We start from the raw sequence: 22,084 nt of genomic DNA on the forward strand, positions 1-22,084 counted from the left end.
ACATACTCACCATCACTTGTCACTTTGTTCCCCGAAGCCATTGTCACCTGTAAAAAATATTAAAATAATAAACAAACAATATACTCCCTGTCCGCAGAAATCCAATTAAAACGAGTGTCCCACGACGATCTCCCGTGGAGAGCAGGAGCATCAGTTGATGCGACCACTCTCCAGGGGCTCCAGGAACACAATGATGGAAGGTATCCTTCCATCATGTATTCCTCACAAGGTATTCCTACGCCCCTGTGAGAAAATAGTCCCTAGTCTCACTATTGGCATTGCTGGGTGAGACATTTTCCCACGCAGCAATTGCCATAAAGTGAGACCAGTGAACTAGAGTAACCTCAGTGATGCACTGCAGGAGCCATTGTCTCCTGTCAGTGTGTCACTGAGGGTCCTATAGAGCAGTGACATCACCCGATGTCACTGTTCTATAGGGGAGATCGTCGTGGGACACTCGTTATTAATTGGACTACGGCGGAAAGGTAGTATACGGTTTATTATTTTACTTTTTTTTGCAGGCGCTGAAGTATGGTAAGTATGGTTAAATGAAGAATATTAAAATACTTTTTTCCAAATGTGTGTGTTTTATTAACCCTTTCTTACTATTGGATTAGTAATGGATAGGCGTCTTATTGACGCCTCTCCGTTATTAACCCGGCTTAATGTCACCTTACAATAGCAAGGTGACATTAACCCCTTATTACCCCATATCCCACCGCTACTCGGGAGTGGGAAGAGAGGGGCTAAGTGCCGGAATTGGCGCATCTTACAGATGCGCCATTTCTGGGGCGGCTGCGGACTCGTATTTGTAGCCAGGGGGGGGGGGGCAATATCCATGGCCCCTCTCTAGGCTATGAATATCAGCCTGCAGCTGCCTGCGTAGCCTTTCTGGCTATAAAATATAGGGGGACCCCACGTCATTTTTTTTGGGGGGGGTCTCCCTATTTTAATAGCCAGTAAAGGCTGATATTCATAGCAGGCTACAGATATTGGCCCCGGCCGTCGGCTTTCCCCCTCTGGCGCTGAAAATTGCGCGGGAGCCCTCGCCGTTTTTTTCCCGCTTTTTTTTCTTTTCTTTTTAAATTCATCGCTCATTAAGGCCTCTTTCACTCGTGTCAGTACGGGTCCATCGCTATGTGTCGGGCCGACGTACCGACGCACGTTGTGAAATTTGTGCACGACGTGGGCAGCGGATGCAGTTTTTCAACGCATCCGCTGCCCATTCTGAAGTGCGGGGAGAAGGGGGCGGAGTTTCTGCCGCAAATGCGCGTTAGAAAATGGCGGGCGAGCCGGCCAAAATTTTTTTCAATTGAACGTTTTTTTGTGCCGACGGTCCGCCAAAACACGACGGATCCGTAACACGACGGAGGCGATGTCTGGCCATCCGTCACGATCCGTCGCTAATACAAGTCTATGGGTAAAATGCATCCTGCGAGCACATTTGCAGGATCCGTTTAATTGCACCGGATCGTTTTTTCCGCCAGATCCGTTTTTTTTCAACCGGATCCATTTTATTCCACCGGATGTTTTTTTTTTCCGCCAGATCTGTTTTTTCTCATAGAGTTGTATTAGCGCCGGATTGCGCCTGGTGGCCACACGTTTAATCCGTTTTTGCAGGATCCGTCAAAAAAGCTGTTTCCACCGGACAGAAAACACATACAGAGGAACGGTTTTTCGGTACGTTGAAAAAATGCACAGCGACGGATCTAGCAAAAAACGGATGAAACATGTGGCCATCAGACGCACTCCGGCGCTAATACAACTCTATGAGAAAAAAACTGATCTGGCGGAAAAAAACGATCAGGTGGTAAAAAACGGATACGGCGGAAAAAAAAAAGATCCGGCGAAAAAAAACGGATCCTGCAAATGTGCTCGCAGGATGCGTTTTGTACCCATAGACTTGTATTAGCAACGTATCCATCGTGTTTTGGCGGACACAACGCACAAAAAAAAGTTCAATGTAACTTTGTGTGCGACGTGTCTGCCATTTCCAACCGCGCATGCGTGGCTGGAACTCCACCCCCTCCTCCACGCTCATCACAATGGGCAGCGGATGCGTTGTAAAACTGCATCCGCTGCCCACGTTGTGCTAAAGTTAGCATAACGCCCGTCGGTACGTCTGGCCGAAGGTTTGCAACGGCCCCGTACCGACGCAAGTGTGAAAGTAGCCTTACATCTGAATTTGCTGAGTATAATGCAGCCACCCCAGAGTATAATGTAGCCCCCATAGAATATAATATACCCCCCATAGTATATAAGACAGCCTCCCCCATAGAATAGAATATACCCCCGCAAGAGTATATAACACGGCCTCCCCCATAGAATATAATATACCTCCCATAGTATATATCAAAGCCCGCATATAATATAGCACAACTTGCATAGTATATAGCACAGCCCACATAATATAGCACAGCCCGCGTAGTAGTATACAGCACAGCCCGTGTAGTAGTATACAGCACAGCCCGGGTCGTAGTATATACAGCACAACACGCGTAGTAGTATATACAGCACAGCCCGCGGAGTAGTATACACAGCACAGCTAGTATACACAGCACAGCCCACACAGTGGTATATACACAGCACAGCCCACACAGTGGTACATACACAGCACAGCCCACACAGTGGTACATACACAGCACAGCCCACACAGTGGTACATACACAGCACAGCCCACACAGTGGTACATACACAGCACAGCCCACACAGTGGTATATACAGCACAACCCACATCTCATCCCCCCGATAATGGCTCCACACTCTCCTGACCTTTCCTCTTGCCCGCGCTGCTCCTGTCTCGGCGGCTGCAGTCTGCCCGGGACACAGCAGGTGCGCGATGATATGACGTCATTGCGCACCCGCAGTGTCAGAGGCAGAGCGGGGAATGATGGGAGAGGGAGCGTCAGCGGACGCTCTCTCCTTCATCATTGCATTGAACTATACTGGCGTCATAGACGCCGGTATAGTTGAATGCGGCGGCGGCACTGGCGGGAGTAGGGGGGAAAGAGTGCTGCGGCCCACTACTGGCAGTGGCCCTTCTGACATTTGCCAGAAGTGCCCGATGGCCAGTCCGGCCCTGGTCACTGCCCACACACTTCCCTCCTCCTGAACTGCAGCGTTTCTCGGACCCACATCTGCAGCAAAACTGCAGATATTTGTTACATCTCAATGAAAGTCTAAGGCCGGAGTCACACGTCACACTACAGCGAGATACGGCCGAGTCTTGCAGGTTAAAAACAAGCTCTGGCACCGACACTCCGGAGCGGAGCGTGCGGCTCCATGTATTGCTGTGCGGCCGCACGCTCCGCTCCGGAGTGCCGGTGCCAGAGCTTGTATTTAACCTGCGAGACTCGGCCGTATCTCGCTGTGTGTGATCCCGGTGTAAGGGTGCGAAACGCTGCAGTTCGGCACAAAAGAAGTGACATGCTGCGGAGAAAAAAAAAAAGCTGCGTTTTGGTGCGGCCTTTTCCGCAGCATGTGCACAACAAGTCTGTGGCTCCCATAGACTTACATTGGTTGTGCACAACACTGTGGATTTAATGCAATTCCGTACTGCAAAAAATGCTGCGATCTGCAATCAAATCTGCAACGTGTGTACACAGTCTTAGCATTTAGTGAGCCTAGCAAAAAGGCCAAGCATAAAACAAGTGTGGGATTGCACTTTTTTTGCAATTTCATCGCACTTTGAATTTTTTTCACATTTTCTACTACACGATATGGTAAAACCAATGGTGTCGTTCAAAAGTAGAACTTGTCCCGCAAAAGATAAGTCCTCAGATGGCCATATTGACGGGAAAATGATGGCTCTGGAAAGAAGGGGAGCGATAAACGAAAAAAGGTCCAGGGGTGAAGGGGTTTAGAAACATGGATATGGACATATATATGGAAATAGATATATAGATATATCTGTATGTATTTATCTATCCCATATCTATCTAATTCTATCTAATATCTATCTATCTATCATCTATCTATCTATTATCTATATATCTATTATCCATCTATTATCTATATATCTATTATCTATATATCTATTATCCATCTATTATCTATATATCTATTATCTATCTATCTATTATCTATCTATCTATCTATCTTTCATGGAGTGTGGGTTGGACAAATGTAAAAGGGGAGTTGGACAGAAATGACTTCACAAATCTTTTTGAAGAGAGAGGAGGGAGAGGAGGGAGGGGTTTGGGTGTGTTTTTGGAGTGGGTGTGCTTGGTTCGGGCTTAGTGGCAGTGCAAAGCATCATGGAACTTGTAGTATTAGGGCACAATAAGGAAGTTGTCATTTAACCTCATGAGAGCTGAATCCAGCACTGAAGATGTGCTGCTACAGCATGATAACAGGTAATATTGCTAAAATAAACATCGTAGATGTTTTCAGTGGCACATAACAGCAAGATTTATGAAAAAAAACAAAAAACTTTATAGTAGTGGACAACTTCTTTAATGTATTCAGGAGAAATTGCAAAACAAATTGTATGGTGCAAAATTTCTCCTGTTACCCTTGTGAAAATGCAAAATTTGGGGCTAAAAACATTTTTGTGAGAAAAATGTGATTTTTTTTATTTTTATTTTCACGGCTGAACGTTATAAACTTTTGTGAAGCACCTGAGGGTTCATGATGCTCACCGCACATCTAAATAAGTTCCTTGATGGGTCTAGTTTCCAAAATGGTGTCACTTGTGAGCGGTTTCCACTGTTTAGGCACATCAGCGGCTCTACAAATGCGACATGATATCCGCTAATGATTCCAGGAAATTTTACATTCAAAATGTGTAATGGCGCTCCTTCCCTTCCGAGCTCTGCCGTGTGCCCAGACAGCAAGTATCGGCGTATCAGGAGAAATTAGACAACAAATTTTGTGGTCAGTGTTTTCTTGTTACCCTTGCAAAAATAAAAAAATTGGGTTTTAAGTAATATTTTTGTGAAAAAAAAAAGGTGAAATGTTCAATTTTTCCTTCTACATTCCATTAATTCCCGTGAAACACTTGAATGTGGTTTTGAACACCTTGAGGGGTGCAGTTTTTAGAATGGTGTCACTTTTGGACGTTTTCTGTCATATTGATAAAGCAGGATGAATACAGTCTAGTCTTACCTCTGAGGACAGCCACAATTGAGATCAATCCCTCCAGCAAAAGGGCAGACAAGAAGAGCTGCATCAGCTAAAACCTGGGCATCTTTAGCAGCAAACTGTACAACCAGTGGCTGGTCTCCTAAAGTTACACATCAAATAGGAATGTTATCAAGAAGATTAAAGTGGCTAAATCCTGACAATTAAGATAAAAGTGAGAACATAAAGTGATACAGTAAACATATGTAAAGTGGGGTCGTGGTAACACTAACAATCTTCTAATCACAATGATTTTTATGCTCCCCGCATGGTATATGCCCCAGTAGTTTTATCTGCAAAACTAAGAAACATTTTCTATATGAAGACAGTACCGTAGTTCTGACCACACCAGATATTACCTAAAGCCCCCAAACATTTTAGGCAAAGGTCCCACTATGAGTATTTGGTGCATATTTTAGCTGCACAAAAATCCAAGCAAATAAAACTTCCAAAGTGAATCATAGAAATCTCATGCTCAATTATTTGTTTTTAAGCACAGCGTAAACTTGCGGTGCGTTTCTGAGATCCACGAGATGTCAGTTTCTCACGTTGTAAATATGTGTTTTACTTGTTTATTTGCCCTATAGACCTGAATGAGATGAGGAAAATCTGCAGATAAAAAAATACACCAATAAAAATAAGCAAGAATGCAAGACAAAAAAGATTTAAAATGTGACACACCATAAAGAGACAAAAACCACACCTGAAAAATGAAATACAGACATGAAAAACTAAATGAAAAAAAAAAGCAAATTACTTAATTTGGGTAATAGATCCAGAAACGCTGCAACAAATAATCATTGCGGAAGAGAGGCCATAAACGGGATTTCCTACCCTAGTTCAGAGCTGGCACTTTCATAGCCTCTGGGAGACTAGTCAGACAGGCCGGCCGCGGCTTCACACGCCTGCTGCCCTGAGTGACAGGTTCCTCCTTGTGTACGTGTATAGGGGGCGACCCGTCACTCCAGGGGAGCCGGCGGAGAGGACTCGCCAGTCCGACAAGTCTTATGCGCAGCTCAGTCCCTGATGGCTGTTGATATGTTGTTCTCTGGAATGCCGCAGCGTTTCAGAGTCACACATGCATGGATGAAATAATGAATAAGTGTCACCTAGCAGTCCGACACCCTGTCACTTCAGCACCCCAATTTGATCATCGCTGCAGGGTGCAGTCACCTCAGCCAATCTGTGGGCTCAATGTCCGGGTGACTGCAAGGTATGGCCGAGGTCTGCACAGGACCCTCACAGTTTCTTCCATCTGGTCACTCCCTCTATTAACAATAATTACTGCTAGAATGAAGTTTCTGCTTTCATACGACCCTGTAATCATTGTTTGACAGGTACCTTGGTTTGTGGTGAATTCATTGTCTCTGGCTTTAGCAGATTTGATGAAGTCAGCCGCAACTATCATTGGTGTGTAGCACAAGTCACAGCCATACTTCCTCACCAGGTTCCTAAACGCCAATCTGGGAAAGGAATCAACACCCATAAATACCAATATAGAAGGAAAAAAATAAAACATAAGGCTGTACTCCAGACCTGGACACCCTGCGGTCCGCGGCCAATATGCGACCTTTAGGCTGTTCTGGTACATCCCGCAGACTGGGACAGCAACAGGGCTAGATACAGTGGAGTTCTGCACCACATAGCCATCCCCCGCCCGGCATCTCACTTCTATTGGGATCTGCCTCCTCGGGAAAACACTAATAGCATGGAGGCATCATCTCCCTCTGCCAGCATTAAGCCTTTGTACATTGTGGAAACCTGTGGGGACATAATACTGTTCAAGGGGACAGTGTGGAAACGCAGTACCGTGCAGGGTGGCTGTAAGGGGACATAATACTGTGCAAAAGGGCTGTGTGGGAACATAGTACTGTATAAGGGGGCTGTGTGGGGACATAATACTGTATAAGGGGGCTGTGTGGGGACATAATACTGTATAAGGGGGCTGTGTGGGGACGTAATACTGTATAAGGGGATAAGGGGGCTGTGTGGGGACGTAATACTGTATAAGGGGGCTGTGTGGGGACGTAATACTGTATAAGGGGGCTGTGTGGGGACGTAATACTGTATAAGGGGGCTGTGTGGGAACATAATACTGTATAAGGGGGCTGTGTGGGAACATAATACTGTATAAGGGGGCTGTGTGGGAACATAGTACTGTATAAGGGGGCTGTGTGGGAACATAGTACTGTATAAGGGGGCTGTGTGGGAACATAATACTGTATAAGGGGGCTGTGTGGGAACATAGTACTGTATAAGGGGGCTGTGTGGGAACATAATACTGTATAAGGGGGCTGTGTGGGAACATAATACTGTATAAGGGGGCTGTGTGGGGACGTAATACTGTATAAGGGGATAAGGGGGCTGTGTGGGGACGTAATACTGTATAAGGGGGCTGTGTGGGAACATAATACTGTATAAGGGGGCTGTGTGGGAACATAATACTGTATAAGGGGGCTGTGTGGGAACATAGTACTGTATAAGGGGGCTGTGTGGGAACATAGTACTGTATAAGGGGGCTGTGTGGGAACATAATACTGTATAAGGGGGCTGTGTGGGAACATAGTACTGTATAAGGGGGCTGTGTGGGGACATAATACTGTATAAGGGGGCTGTGTGGGGACATAATACTGTATAAGGGGGCTGTGTGGGGACGTAATACTGTATAAGGGGATAAGGGGGCTGTGTGGGGACGTAATACTGTATAAGGGGGCTGTGTGGGGACGTAATACTGTATAAGGGGGCTGTGTGGGGACGTAATACTGTATAAGGGGGCTGTGTGGGAACATAATACTGTATAAGGGGGCTGTGTGGGAACATAATACTGTATAAGGGGGCTGTGTGGGAACATAGTACTGTATAAGGGGGCTGTGTGGGAACATAGTACTGTATAAGGGGGCTGTGTGGGAACATAATACTGTATAAGGGGGCTGTGTGGGAACATAGTACTGTATAAGGGGGCTGTGTGGGAACATAGTACTGTATAAGGGGGCTGTGTGGGGACATAATACTGTATAAGGGGGCTGTGTGGGGACGTAATACTGTATAAGGGGGCTGTGTGGGGACGTAATACTGTATAAGGGGGCTGTGTGGGGACGTAATACTGTATAAGGGGGCTGTGTGGGGACGTAATACTGTATAAGGGGGCTGTGTGGGAACAGAATACTGTGCAAAAGGGCTGTGTGGGAACATAATACCTTATAAGGGGGCTGTGTGGGAACAGAATACTGTGCAAAAGGTCTGTGTGAGAACTTACTGTATAAGGGGGCTGTGTAGGGACATAATTCTGTGCAAGGGTCTGTGTGAAGACATCAATCTGCATGGTAGGCTGTGTGGGGATATAACACTATGTAAGGACCTGTTTGGGGAAATAACACTGTGTATGGGAGCTGTGTGGGGACCCTATACAGTGCAGGGTGTTCTATGGTGACATACTGTGTGTAGGGGGGTTTTGTTGTGCCATTATATACTGTGTAAGGGGGATTTGTGGAGACATTATACTGTGTAGGGAGGCTGTGTGAAGGGGATAATATACTGTGAGTGAGTCTGTGGGGATATCATACTGTGTGTGGAAACTGTGAGAGCATCATACTGCATTGGGAGCTGTTGATCAAGATACAATGGCTAAGTAACAGGAGCAAGGTGCTTTCTAAACTTTATTAAAAGCAGTAAATTATAGGTGCTGTTTAGCTGCCGGAGGTAAGAATATATGTTACGACAAGCCCTAGCGTAACATGTTTTAACGAAGTTATCTGGGAAGCTTGCTTTTTTAATTTTTATTTACGATGAGCCTAAAAACCTAAAAGGCAGTTAGTTGCCAACGACCTACTTCTTCTGCCCAGTGATGATCTCTGCCAGCTCAGAGCAGTCACAGACCACTCCAGATGGAAATTCTGCGGTTTCCGCGGACGTCACATCAACAAAGCAGCGGCTTCTCTTCTCCTGTGTCGATGGAACCTCCAAAGTCATGCTGATTGACAGCAGATTCACTGCTGTGTAACTCTGGGTAGCTGGCTGTCAATCAGCATGACGCCACCAGTCACACCGTGACCAGTCTGAGCAGTCTTCATTTATAACAGGCTGGTACTTAGCAACAACCTGCCTGTAAGGGTGGTTTCACACTTGCGTTTTTGTCTGCAGCGTTTCTTGCACAAAAAAACGCATGCATTTTTTCCCCTATATTTAACATTGAAAACGCATGCTTTTTTTTGTGTACGCGTTTGGTCGCGTTTTCAATCGCATGTGTTTTTTTACTGCATGCGTTCATTTTCAAAAATGCAACTTGTAGTATTTTTGAGAGGCGTTTTTTGGACACAAAAGAACGCATGCGTTTTCATGCGTTTTTTTTGGGGTCAAAAAACACATTGGAGTCAATGGGAACACATGCGTTTTTTTGTGCATGCGTTTGCATACGTTAAAAATGCATGCGTTTTTAAAAAAAAAAACATAAAAACACACTGATAAACCACCCCACACCATAAAGTTGATAAAGGGATCCTAACCCTAACCCTACCCCTAACCCTACTCCTAACCCTACCCCTAATCCCTTTAGGGGTAGGGTTAGCATCCCTTTAGGGTTAGGGTTAGGATCCCTTTAGGGTCCCTCTAGGATCCCTTTAGATCCTAGCTCTTTCTGTTTATAGTGGGTTTTTTTACTTTATTTTGATGATTGGCAGCGGTCACACATTTATCTGCATGCGTTTAAAAAACACAAACGCATGAAAAAACGCATGTAAACGCGTCAAAACGCCGCTTTTTTTTCACCACATGCAAAAACGCATGCTTCAAAAAAACGCAGCGTTTGCACGCGTTTACATGCGTTTTTTTTTAAACGTATGCGCTTTGAAACGCAAGTGTGAAACCAGCCTTAGTTCTTGGGTCCACAGTAAAAAAAAAAAAAAAATATTCCCAGTAGCAGCGGTAAACAGACTTAATTCTGCTCAATGTTAAAGGGAATCTGTCAGCAAGTTTTGGCCACTTAATCTGAGAGCAGCATAATGTAGAGACAGAGACTCTGATTCCAGCAATATGTCACTTACTGGGCTGCTTAATGTAGTTTTAATAAAATCTCTATTTTATCAACAGATTATCCGTAGAGATGAATATGTTCGGTAAATGACTGCCGAATCCGAATGAGCCATATTCGTGCCGAATTTATGTTTGATTGTTTCCGAACATATTCGCTCATCGGCACTCCCACTGACTCCAATAGCGTTCAGCGAATATTGTATAATTGGCGATCGTAACCTGAACTGAACATTGAAATATTCGCTCATCTCTAATTATGACTAGAGGACTGGTAAACCTGCTGCCTTGTAGTCCTCCATATTTATGGTTTCTGTATAACCCCTCCCCCACAATCATATACACAGTGTACACAGGAAACTGACAATCAGTGATGTGCTCGGGGTCATACAGAGCTCAGCATTGAGGGATCCGCAGAAGATAAAACACTGATTTTACCAACATGATATCATGCAGATGGGAAAGTGACACATCGCTGGAATCAGTGTCTCTGTCCCTACATAATGCTGCTCTCAGATGGGGTAGCAAAAAGCTGGTTACAGATTCCCTTTAAGTGATAGCAATGAATCTAAAACAATAATAATGAGCAGAATTAATTTCAACCCTCCACAGCAGTCTCAGGTGGACCCTTGGACAAATAACTTGCCCCTTCCTGGCATTATTGCATACTGGCTTCTGCTCATTATGACAGATCTAATGCTACTAAGGATCTGTCTCATAGTTTACAATGATGTCAGGGGATCGGTCAGAGTTTCTGTATTTTTTACAGTAATTTGCCCTATGACTAATATTCACATTGAAAATTATGTATAAGATTAAGGAAAATTAAACCAAAATACTTAAAGAGAATCTGTCAGCAGGTTTTTGCTTTGCAATCTGAGGACAGCATGAGGTAGGGGCTGAGACACTGATTTCAGTGATGTGTCACTTCTTAGGCATTGTACTGTAGTTTCAATGCAATGAGTGTTTTATCAGCAGAGGACTACAGCTCACTTGGTCCAACTCCAACCCCACCTCTGATTAGCAGCTTACTGTCAAAATACAATGTACACAGAAAGCTGCTAATCAGGGGTGTGGGCAGCTATCTGAGTTCTGCTACATCTAAAAACACTGATTGTATCACAACTGCTGCACCCAGTGATCTAAGTGACACATAGCTGGAATCAGGGTCTCTGCCCCTACATTATGCTGCTCTCAAATTACATAGCAAATTCTGCTGCCAGACTCCCTTTAACCTCTTTCTGACCTCGGATGGGATAGTACGTCCGAGGTCGCTTTGATGCAGGGCTCCGGCGGTGAGCCCGCATCAAAGTCGGGACATGTCAGCTGTTTTGAACAGCTGACATGTGCCCGCAATATCCGCCGCTATTAACTAGTTAAATGCCATTGTCAAACGTTGACAGCGGCATTTAACTGGCGATTCTGGCCGGGCGGCCGGAAAAGAGCGCATCGCCGACTCCCGTCACATGATCGGGGGTCAGCGATGCCTCAGAATGGTAACCATAGAGGTCCTTGAGACCTCTATGGTTACTGATGCCGGCCTGCGGTGAGCGCCCCCCTGTGGTCAGCGCTAATAGCACACCTGTATTTCTGCTGCATAGCAGCGATCTAATGATCGCTGCTATGTAGCAGAGGCGATCGAGTGGTGCCAGCTTCTAGCCTCCCATGGAGGCTATTGAAGCATGGCAAAAGTAAAAAAAAAAAGTTAAAAGAATGTGAAAAAAAAAATATATATAAAAGTTTAAATCACCCCCCTTTTGCCCCATTCAAAATAAAAAAAAAATAAAAAAATTAAACCTACACATATTTGGTATTGCCGCGTTCAGAATTGCCCGATCTATCAATAAAAAAAGCATTAACCTGATCACTAAACGGCGTAGCGAGAAAAAAATTAGAAACGCCAGAATTATGCTTTTTTGGTTGCAGCGAAATTGCACCAAAATGCAATAACGGGCGATCAAAAGAACGTATCTGCACCAAAATGGTATCGTTAAAAACACCAGCTCAGCACGCAAAAAAATAAGCCCTCAACCGACCCCAGATCACGAAAAATGGAGACGCTACGGGTATTGGAAAATGGCGCTTTTTTTTTTTTTTTTAGCAAAGTTTAGATTTTTTTTTCACTACTTAGATAAAAGAGAACCTAGACATATTTGGGGTCTATGAACTCGTACTGACCTGGAGAATCATAATGTCAGGTCAGTTTTAGCATTTAGCGAACCTAGTAAAAAAGCCAAACAAAAAAACAAGTGTGGGATTGCACTTTTTTTTTCAATTTCACTGCACTTGGAATTTGTTCCCCGTTTTCTAGTACAGGACATGCTAAAACCAATGATGCCGTTCAAAAGTGCAACTCGTCCCGCAAAAAATAAGCCCTCACATGGCCAAATTGACAGAAAAATAAAAAAGTTATGGCTCTGGGAAAAAGGGGAGCAAAAAACGAACACGGAAAAATGAAAAATCCCAAGGTCATGAAGGGGTTAACAGTCCTGAGCAGCACTTACTTAGAATACCGTACCATGGGTGCACAGATCTTTACTAGATTATTAGAGCTGAATAACTCGGCAGGGTCCTGTGGCAGACATATTGGATTATCACCTTGCTGAGGAAGCATGGCAGCAGATGAGGCCTAGAGAAGAACAGAACAGCAGTCAGGGAACACTCAGACATAGAGACGCGAGCTTCTGCGCGGGGGATGGGGGAGGAGGCTTCTGAGGGAACATTCACATGAAGGGGTTTACTATGAGAGTGCTATGTTCACACATTGCATTTTTTTCTGCAGGCATGACCTGATCTCTTGGCCAGAGGTGTCAAACTGCATTCCTCGAGGGCCGCAAACAGGTCATGTTTTCAGGATTTCCTTGTACTGCACAGGTGATAATTTAATCACCTACACACATAATGATTCCAGCACCTTGTGCAAAGCTAAGGAAATCTTGAAAACACGCATGGTTTGCGGCCCTCGAGGAATGCAGTTTGACACCCCTGCTCTTGGTGGTAAAGAAGCCGCTTTAAAAAAAAACAAACAAAAAAAACACACAAAACATTTTTTGCTGCATTTTTCATGCTGACAGTTTAGTACCTACTGCTCCGGAGTTTTCCAAAACCTGATATCTGCATTTTTTTGCTCTTAGGGTAAGTTCACACAGGGCATTTTTTTCTGCAGCAAAACCTGATCATCTTGGCAGGAAAGAAGCTGTGCCAAAAATGCAGGTTTAGCTGTGGTATTTTTGGCGTTTTTTTTCTCTCTTTGTGCATGCCAATAAAGTGGAGTGCACACAGAGAAAAAAATAACAACTTCCTGTAGATAGATAGAATGGATAGATTGATAGAATGATTAGATAGATTGATAGAATAGATACATTACCTGCGGGATCCTCTTCCCCGGCATTTTCCCACGGTCCAGGGTTACCTCAGGTCAGGCTGTGAGGGAGCGCAGGGTCAGTGACGTCACCGCTAGTTACTGAGCCTGTGCCCGCTCCGTCTCCTTCATTCCCCAGTAGCTTACAGCCGGGAGCGGTCCCATTAGCAGCGCTCTCATTAGCAGCTGCCACATTAGCAGCTGCCACATTAGCAGCGGTCCCATTAGCGGCGGTCCCATTAGCGGCGGTCCCATTAGCAGCGGTCCTGTTAGCAGCGGCCACATAAGCGGCGGTCCCATTAGCAGCGGTCCCATTAGCAGCGCTCACATTAGCGGCGGCCACATTAGCGGCGGTCCCATTAGCAGCAGCCACATTAGCAGCGCTCACATTAGCGGCGGTCCCATTAGCGGCGGTCCCATTAGCAGCGGTCCTGTTAGCAGCGGCCACATTAGCGGCGGTCCCATTAGCAGCGGTCCCATTAGCAGCAGCCACATTAGCAGCGCTCACACTAGCGGCGGTCCCATTAGCGGCGGTCCCATTAGCGGCGGTCCCATTAGCGGCGGTCCCATTAGCGGCGGCCCCATTAGCAGCGCTCACATTAGCGGCGGTCCCATTAGCGGCGGTCCCATTAGCGGCGGTCCCATTAGCAGCGGTCCCATTAGCAGCGGCCCCATTAGCAGCGCTCACATTAGCGGCGGTCCCATTAGCTCACATTAGCAGCGGTCCCATTAGCGGCGGTCCCATTAGCAGCGGTCACATTAGCAGCGGTCACATTAGCAGTGGCCCCATTAGCAGCGGTCCCATCAGCAGCGGTCCCATCAGCAGCAGCCACATTAGCAGCGCTCACATTAGCGGCGGTCCCATTAGCAGCGGTCACATTAGCAGCGGTCCCATCAGCAGCGGTCCCATCAGCAGCGGTCCCATCAGCAGCGGTCCCATCAGCAGCAGCCACATTAGCGGCGCTCACATTAGCGGCGGTCCCATTAGCGGCGGTCCCATTAGCGGCGGTCCCATCAGCGGCGGTCCCATCAGCGGCAGCCACATTAGCAGCGCTCACATTAGCGGCGGTCCCATTAGCAGCGGTCCCATTAGCGGCGGTCCCATTAGCGGCGGTCCCATTAGCAGCGGTCCCATTAGCAGCGGCCCCATTAGCAGCGCTCACATTAGCGGCGGTCCCATTAGCTCACATTAGCGGCAGTCCCATTAGCGGCGGTCCCATTAGCAGCGGTCACATTAGCAGCGGTCCCATTAGCAGCGGCCCCATTAGCAGCGGTCCCATCAGCAGCGGTCCCATCAGCAGCGGTCCCATCAGCAGCAGCCACATTAGCAGCGGTCCCATTAGCGGCGGTCCCATTAGCAGCGGTCACATTAGCAGCGGTCCCATCAGCAGCGGTCCCATCAGCAGCAGCCACATTAGCAGCGCTCACATTAGCGGCGGTCCCATTAGCGGCGGTCCCATCAGCGGCGGTCCCATCAGCAGCAGCCACATTAGCAGCGCTCACATTAGCGGCGGTCCCATTAGCAGCGGTCACATTAGCAGCGGTCCCATTAGCAGTGGCCCCATTAGCAGCGGTCCCATCAGCAGCGGTCCCATCAGCAGCGGTCCCATCAGCAGCAGCCACATTAGCAGCGCTCACATTAGCGGCGGTCCCATTAGCAGCGGTCACATTAGCAGCGGTCCCATCAGCAGCGGTCCCATCAGCAGCGGTCCCATCAGCAGCAGCCACATTAGCAGCGCTCACATTAGCGGCGGTCCCATTAGCGGCGGTCCCATCAGCGGCGGTCCCATCAGCAGCAGCCACATTAGCAGCGCTCACATTAGCGGCGGTCCCATTAGCAGCGGTCCCATTAGCGGCGGTCCCATTAGCGGCGGTCCCATTAGCAGCGGTCCCATTAGCAGCGGCCCCATTAGCAGCGCTCACATTAGCGGCGGTCCCATTAGCTCACATTAGCGGCGGTCCCATTAGCGGCGGTCCCATTAGCAGCGGTCCCATTAGCAGCGGTCCCATTAGCAGCGGCCCCATTAGCAGCGGTCCCATCAGCAGCGGTCCCATCAGCAGCAGCCACATTAGCAGCGGTCCCATTAGCAGCGGTCCCATTAGCGGCGGTCCCATTAGCAGCGGTCACATTAGCAGCGGTCCCATCAGCAGCAGCCACATTAGCGGCGGTCCCATCAGCGGCGGTCCCATCAGCGGCGGTCCCATCAGCAGCAGCCACATTAGCAGCGCTCACATTAGCGGCGGTCCCATTAGCAGCGGTCCCATTAGCGGCGGTCCCATTAGCGGCGGTCCCATTAGCAGCGGTCCCATTAGCAGCGGCCCCATTAGCAGCGCTCACATTAGCGGCGGTCCCATTAGCTCACATTAGCGGCGGTCCCATTAGCGGCGGTCCCATTAGCAGCGGCCACATTAGCAGCGGTCCCATTAGCAGCGGTCCCATCAGCAGCGGTCCCATCAGCAGCAGCCACATTAGCAGCGCTCACATTAGCAGCGGTCCCATTAGCGGCGGACCCATTAGCGGCGGTCCCATTAGCAGCGGCCACATTAGCAGCGGTCCCATTAGCGGCGGTCCCATTAGCGGCGGTCCCATTAGCGGCGGACCCATTAGCGGCGGTCCCATTAGCGGCGGTCCCATTAGCGGCGGTCCCATTAGCGGCGGTCCCATTAGCAGCGGTCCCATTAGCAGCGGTCCCATCAGCAGCAGCCACATTAGCAGCGCTCACATTAGCAGCGGTCCCATTAGCGGCGGACCCATTAGCGGCGGTCCCATTAGCAGCGCTCACATTAGCGGCGGTCCCATTAGCGGCGGTCCCATCAGCAGCAGCCACATTAGCAGCGCTCACATTACGGCGGTCCCATTAGCGGTGGACCCATTAGCGGCGGTCCCATTAGCAGCGGTCCCATCAGCAGCAGCCACATTAGCAGCGCTCACATTAGCAGCGGTCCCATTAGCGGCGGACCCATTAGCGGCGGACCCATTAGCGGCGCTCACATTAGCGGCGGTCCCATTAGCGGCGGTCCCATCAGCAGCGGTCCCATCAGCAGCAGCCACATTAGCAGCGCTCACATTACGGCGGTCCCATTAGCGGTGGACCCATTAGCGGCGGTCCCATTAGCAGCGGTCCCATCAGCAGCAGCCACATTAGCAGCGCTCACATTAGCAGCGGTCCCATTAGCGGTGGACCCATTAGCGGCGGTCCCATCAGCAGCAGCCACATTAGCAGCGCTCACATTAGCAGCGGTCCCATTAGCGGTGGACCCATTAGCGGCGGTCCCATCAGCAGCAGCCACATTAGCAGCGCTCACATTACGGCGGTCCCATTAGCAGCGGTCACATTAGCAGCGGTCCCATCAGCAGCGGTCCCATCAGCAGCGGTCCCATCAGCAGCAGCCACATTAGCAGCGCTCACATTACGGCGGTCCCATTAGCGGTGGACCCATTAGCGGCGGTCCCATTAGCAGCGGTCCCATTAGCAGCGGTCCCATCAGCAGCAGCCACATTAGCAGCGCTCACATTAGCAGCGGTCCCATTAGCGGCGGACCCATTAGCGGCGGACCCATTAGCGGCGCTCACATTAGCGGCGGTCCCATTAGCGGCGGTCCCATCAGCAGCGGTCCCATCAGCAGCAGCCACATTAGCAGCGCTCACATTACGGCGGTCCCATTAGCGGTGGACCCATTAGCGGCGGTCCCATTAGCAGCGGTCCCATTAGCAGCGGTCCCATCAGCAGCAGCCACATTAGCAGCGCTCACATTAGCAGCGGTCCCATTAGCGGTGGACCCATTAGCGGCGGTCCCATCAGCAGCAGCCACATTAGCAGCGGTCCCATTAGCGGCGGACCCATTAGCGGCGGACCCATTAGCGGCGCTCACATTAGCGGCGGTCCCATTAGCGGCGGTCCCATCAGCAGCGGTCCCATCAGCAGCAGCCACATTAGCAGCGCTCACATTACGGCGGTCCCATTAGCGGTGGACCCATTAGCGGCGGTCCCATTAGCAGCGGTCCCATTAGCAGCGGTCCCATCAGCAGCAGCCACATTAGCAGCGCTCACATTAGCAGCGGTCCCATTAGCGGTGGACCCATTAGCGGCGGTCCCATCAGCAGCAGCCACATTAGCAGCGCTCACATTAGCAGCGGTCCCATTAGCGGTGGACCCATTAGCGGCGGTCCCATCAGCAGCAGCCACATTAGCAGCGCTCACATTAGCAGCGGTCCCATTAGCGGTGGACCCATTAGCGGCGGTCCCATCAGCAGCAGCCACATTAGCAGCGCTCACATTACGGCGGTCCCATTAGCAGCGCTCCTGGTTGTAAGCTTTATCTCCCCAGATACTGCGGGGGACACTCGTTACGTTATGTTGGACTGCGACGGATCAGGGAGTGTACTGTTGGGTTATTATTTTATTTTTATTACAGAATGGCAGAACACTAAAAAGATGATCAAAACTGTGTGGTGTTTCATTTAAAGACTTTTTTCCGGCATGTGTGTTTATTTAACCCTTTAACTGCTATAGGATTAGTAATGGATAGGTATCTTATTGACACCTCTCCATTACTAAGCCGGCTTAATGTCACCTTACAATAGCAAGGTGACATTAACCTCTCATTACCCGGCTTGCCACTGCTAGAAGGCAAGTGGGAAGAGCTGGGGAAAGGGCCAGAATTGGGGCATCTAATATATGTGCCTTTTCTGGGCAGCTGAGGGCTGCTATTTTTAGGCTGGGGGGCCTACATCCATGGCCCCATACCAGCCTGAGAATACCCGCCCCCAGTTGTGAGCTTTAGCAAGGCTGGTTGTCAAAAATGGGGGAGACCCCACGCTGTTTTTTTTAAATTATTTATTTAAATTAAAAAAAAAAAAGCGTGAGGACCCCTTAATTCTTGATAACTAGCCTTGCTGAAGCTGACAGCTGGGGGTTGCGGTCCCCAGCTGTGAGTTTTGTCTGGCTGGTTATCTGTTTTTTTTTATTTATAGCGCAGGAGGGGCAGATGAAAACTCCCATCCACCGCTCCTGCTCTCACTGTCGTTAGCGGCTGTAGGTGTCAGATGATGGGAGCAGTAGTCCCATCAGCTGACACCAGTGATCGAAGGTGAGTTTACACCTCCGATCACAGCTGAGTGGATTTCCCGGCCAATCAGAAGCGGTGTGTTGCCCGCGCTGTCATGCATATGACATCGTGTCAAAAACTGTATTGTCAGACCCCCCAATTCAAGTGACTGTGGATCCGGTCCGCTCTGCTGGATGACCGGCTGTATGGACGCATCACGCAGCCTGCCGTCTAGATGGCACATCCGGCTCTGCAGCAAATACGCTGCAAGAAAAGTCAACCTTGCGTATTTACAGCATTTTTTTCACCATCCATTCAAGTCTATGGGTGAAAAACGCTGACAAAACGCTGAAAGAAGTGACATGCCCTATCTATGTAAAAAAAAACGCTGCAAAGCACAAAATACTGATCACACAAAAACCCAATGTGTGCATGAGATTTCTGACTGTAAAAAGCAGCTGAAAATTAGCATAAAAAAAGCAGCAAAAAAAACGCCCTGTGTGAACTCTTCCATATTCATCACTTTTTATGGCTGAAAAAAGTGACGTGCTGCAGATTGCCAATTCAGTCAGGGAAGAAACAAGTGTGTGCAGGAGATTTCTAACATTCCATAGGATTTGCTGGGACACACCGTACAGACGAGCTGTTCCACTGACTGTGACTCTGGCGGCTGCAGCAGTCACTCCGTGTCCCGGGCCCTCGCCTGTGCTGGCCCGCCATGACACTGCTCCGGGCGCTGCTATAGTCACCGTATACTGCATCTCATCACACATAGAGGAGACCGCTGAGGATGACCGCTCTCTGCACACTGCTCCATGTGTACACGCCAGAGCTGGACGCTACGTTATTTCTATGGAAAGATGGCGGCGGCGGCGGCTGCTCTCCGGTGTCAGCAGGTGGTTGCCCGCACCCGGTGGTACCGCAGACCTGTGCCCCTTCCCGCACTACCTGCACGCTCAGCCGGCTCCACCTGCTCCTTCCCCAACACTTTGGTTACCAGTGACGTCACGGGCGCAGGATGATGACGTGGAACGTGGTTGGTTGGCAGTGACAGCTTTCTGTATCCAACATGGAGGGCAGGAAGAGTTCTGCAGACCTAGGAGGACCGGCGTCCGTCAGGGAGATGATGCGGGACGGTGAGTGTGGACACAGCCGGCTTATGTGAGGGAGTAGTGCTGGCCGTACTCCTGTGTGTGTCAGCCATGTGATGGCACCGGTTACATTGTGCGCTGTGTACCCAGGCGCCCAACACGTCTGCTGTACAGCCAGCACTCATCTTAATGGCAACTTTCCCACAGCAGCCATGTCACCGTGTGCTGTCAGCGTCTGGTTATTGTCCGGTATGTCACCTGTATGCCTGACCATTCTGTCCCGAGCCCTGCCACACACCTGACCCTGCATCCCGAGCCCTGCCACACACCTGACCCTGCATCCCGAGCCCTGCCACACACCTGACCCTGCATCCCGAGCCCTGCCACACACCTGACCCTGCATCCCGAGCCCTGCCACACACCTGACCCTGCATCCCGAGCCCTGCCACACACCTGACCCTGCATCCCGAGCCCTGCCACACACCTGACCCCAGCATCCCGAGCCCTGCCACACACCTGACCCTGCATCCCGAGCCCTGCCACACACCTGACCCTGCATCCCGAGCCCTGCCACACACCTGACCCTGCATCCCGAGCCCTGCCACACACCTGACCCTGCATCCCGAGCCCTGCCACACACCTGACCCTGCATCCCGAGCCCTGCCACACACCTGACCCTGCATCCCGAGCCCTGCCACACACCTGACCCTGCATCCCGAGCCCTGCCACACACCTGACCCCAGCATCCCGAGCCCTGCCACACACCTGACCCCAGCATCCCGAGCCCTGCCACACACCTGACCCTGCATCCCGAGCCCTGCCACACACCTGACCCCAGCATCCCGAGCCCTGCCACACACCTGACCCTGCATCCCGAGCCCTGCCACACACCTGACCCTGCATCCCGAGCCCTGCCACACACCTGACCCTGCATCCCGAGCCCTGCCACACACCTGACCCTGCATCCCGAGCCCTGCCACACACCTGACCCTGCATCCCGAGCCCTGCCACACACCTGACCCTGCATCCCGAGCCCTGCCACACACCTGACCCTGCATCCCGAGCCCTGCCACACACCTGACCCTGCATCCCGAGCCCTGCCACACACCTGACCCTGCATCCCGAGCCCTGCCACACACCTGACCCTGCATCCCGAGCCCTGCCACACACCTGACCCCAGCATCCCGAGCCCTGCCACACACCTGACCCTGCATCCCGAGCCCTGCCACACACCTGACCCTGCATCCCGAGCCCTGCCACACACCTGACCCCAGCATCCCGAGCCCTGCCACACACCTGACCCTGCATCCCGAGCCCTGCCACACACCTGACCCTGCATCCCGAGCCCTGCCACACACCTGACCCCAGCATCCCGAGCCCTGCCACACACCTGACCCTGCATCCCGAGCCCTGCCACACACCTGACCCCAGCATCCCGAGCCCTGCCACACACCTGACCCTGCATCCCGAGCCCTGCCACACACCTGACCCTGCATCCCGAGCCCTGCCACACACCTGACCCCAGCATCCCGAGCCCTGCCACACACCTGACCCCAGCATCCCGAGCCCTGCCACACACCTGACCCTGCATCCCGAGCCCTGCCACACACCTGACCCCAGCATCCCGAGCCCTGCCACACACCTGACCCTGCATCCCGAGCCCTGCCACACACCTGACCCTGCATCCCGAGCCCTGCCACACACCTGACCCCGCATCCCGAGCCCTGCCACACACCTGACCCTGCATCCCGAGCCCTGCCACACACCTGACCCTGCATCCCGAGCCCTGCCACACACCTGACCCCAGCATCCCGAGCCCTGCCACACACCTGACCCTGCATCCCGAGCCCTGCCACACACCTGACCCTGCATCCCGAGCCCTGCCACACACCTGACCCTGCATCCCGAGCCCTGCCACACACCTGACCCTGCATCCCGAGCCCTGCCACACACCTGACCCCAGCATCCCGAGCCCTGCCACACACCTGACCCTGCATCCCGAGCCCTGCCACACACCTGACCCTGCATCCCGAGCCCTGCCACACACCTGACCCTGCATCCCGAGCCCTGCCACACACCTGACCCCAGCATCCCGAGCCCTGCCACACACCTGACCCTGCATCCCGAGCCCTGCCACACACCTGACCCTGCATCCCGAGCCCTGCCACACACCTGACCCTGCATCCCGAGCCCTGCCACACACCTGACCCCAGCATCCCGAGCCCTGCCACACACCTGACCCTGCATCCCGAGCCCTGCCACACACCTGACCCTGCATCCCGAGCCCTGCCACACACCTGACCCTGCATCCCGAGCCCTGCCACACACCTGACCCCAGCATCCCGAGCCCTGCCACACACCTGACCCTGCATCCCGAGCCCTGCCACACACCTGACCCTGCATCCCGAGCCCTGCCACACACCTGACCCTGCATCCC

At 50.7% G+C, this 22,084-nt stretch overlaps 2 protein-coding genes across 7 annotated transcripts in view; one reads left to right on the forward strand and one right to left on the reverse strand.

Moving 5' to 3' along the window:
* The window catches only part of DUS4L (dihydrouridine synthase 4 like), a 44,062-nt gene extending 24,496 nt beyond the window's left edge, over positions 1-19,566 (reverse strand). Inside the window, exons 1-4 of one of the 6 annotated variants that reach the window (XM_069765063.1) lie at positions 19,505-19,566; positions 12,651-12,775; positions 6,463-6,584; positions 5,107-5,224 (exon numbers count right to left, since the gene is read on the reverse strand). In XM_069765063.1, the coding sequence (XP_069621164.1) occupies positions 5,107-5,224; positions 6,463-6,584; positions 12,651-12,760 (350 nt within the window). In that variant the 5' untranslated portion in view covers positions 12,761-12,775; positions 19,505-19,566. Of the gene's footprint in view, positions 1-5,106; positions 5,225-6,462; positions 6,585-12,650; positions 12,776-13,513; positions 13,582-19,187 lie in introns of those variants that run through there. The other 5 variants (XM_069765064.1, XM_069765059.1, XM_069765062.1 and 2 more) reach the window with 5 other exon arrangements.
* Positions 19,567-19,575: 9 nt separating this feature from the next.
* COG5 (component of oligomeric golgi complex 5) overlaps positions 19,576-22,084 on the forward strand; it is a 477,042-nt gene continuing 474,533 nt past the window's right edge. The window contains exon 1 of the mRNA XM_069765057.1: positions 19,576-19,692. Coding sequence (XP_069621158.1) covers positions 19,626-19,692 — 67 coding nt within the window. The 5' untranslated portion in view covers positions 19,576-19,625. The remainder of the gene's footprint in view (positions 19,693-22,084) is intronic.

This window comes from Ranitomeya imitator, chromosome 4 (genome assembly GCF_032444005.1).
Source record: "Ranitomeya imitator isolate aRanImi1 chromosome 4, aRanImi1.pri, whole genome shotgun sequence".
In the NCBI taxonomy this organism is placed as follows: Eukaryota; Metazoa; Chordata; class Amphibia; order Anura; family Dendrobatidae; genus Ranitomeya; species Ranitomeya imitator.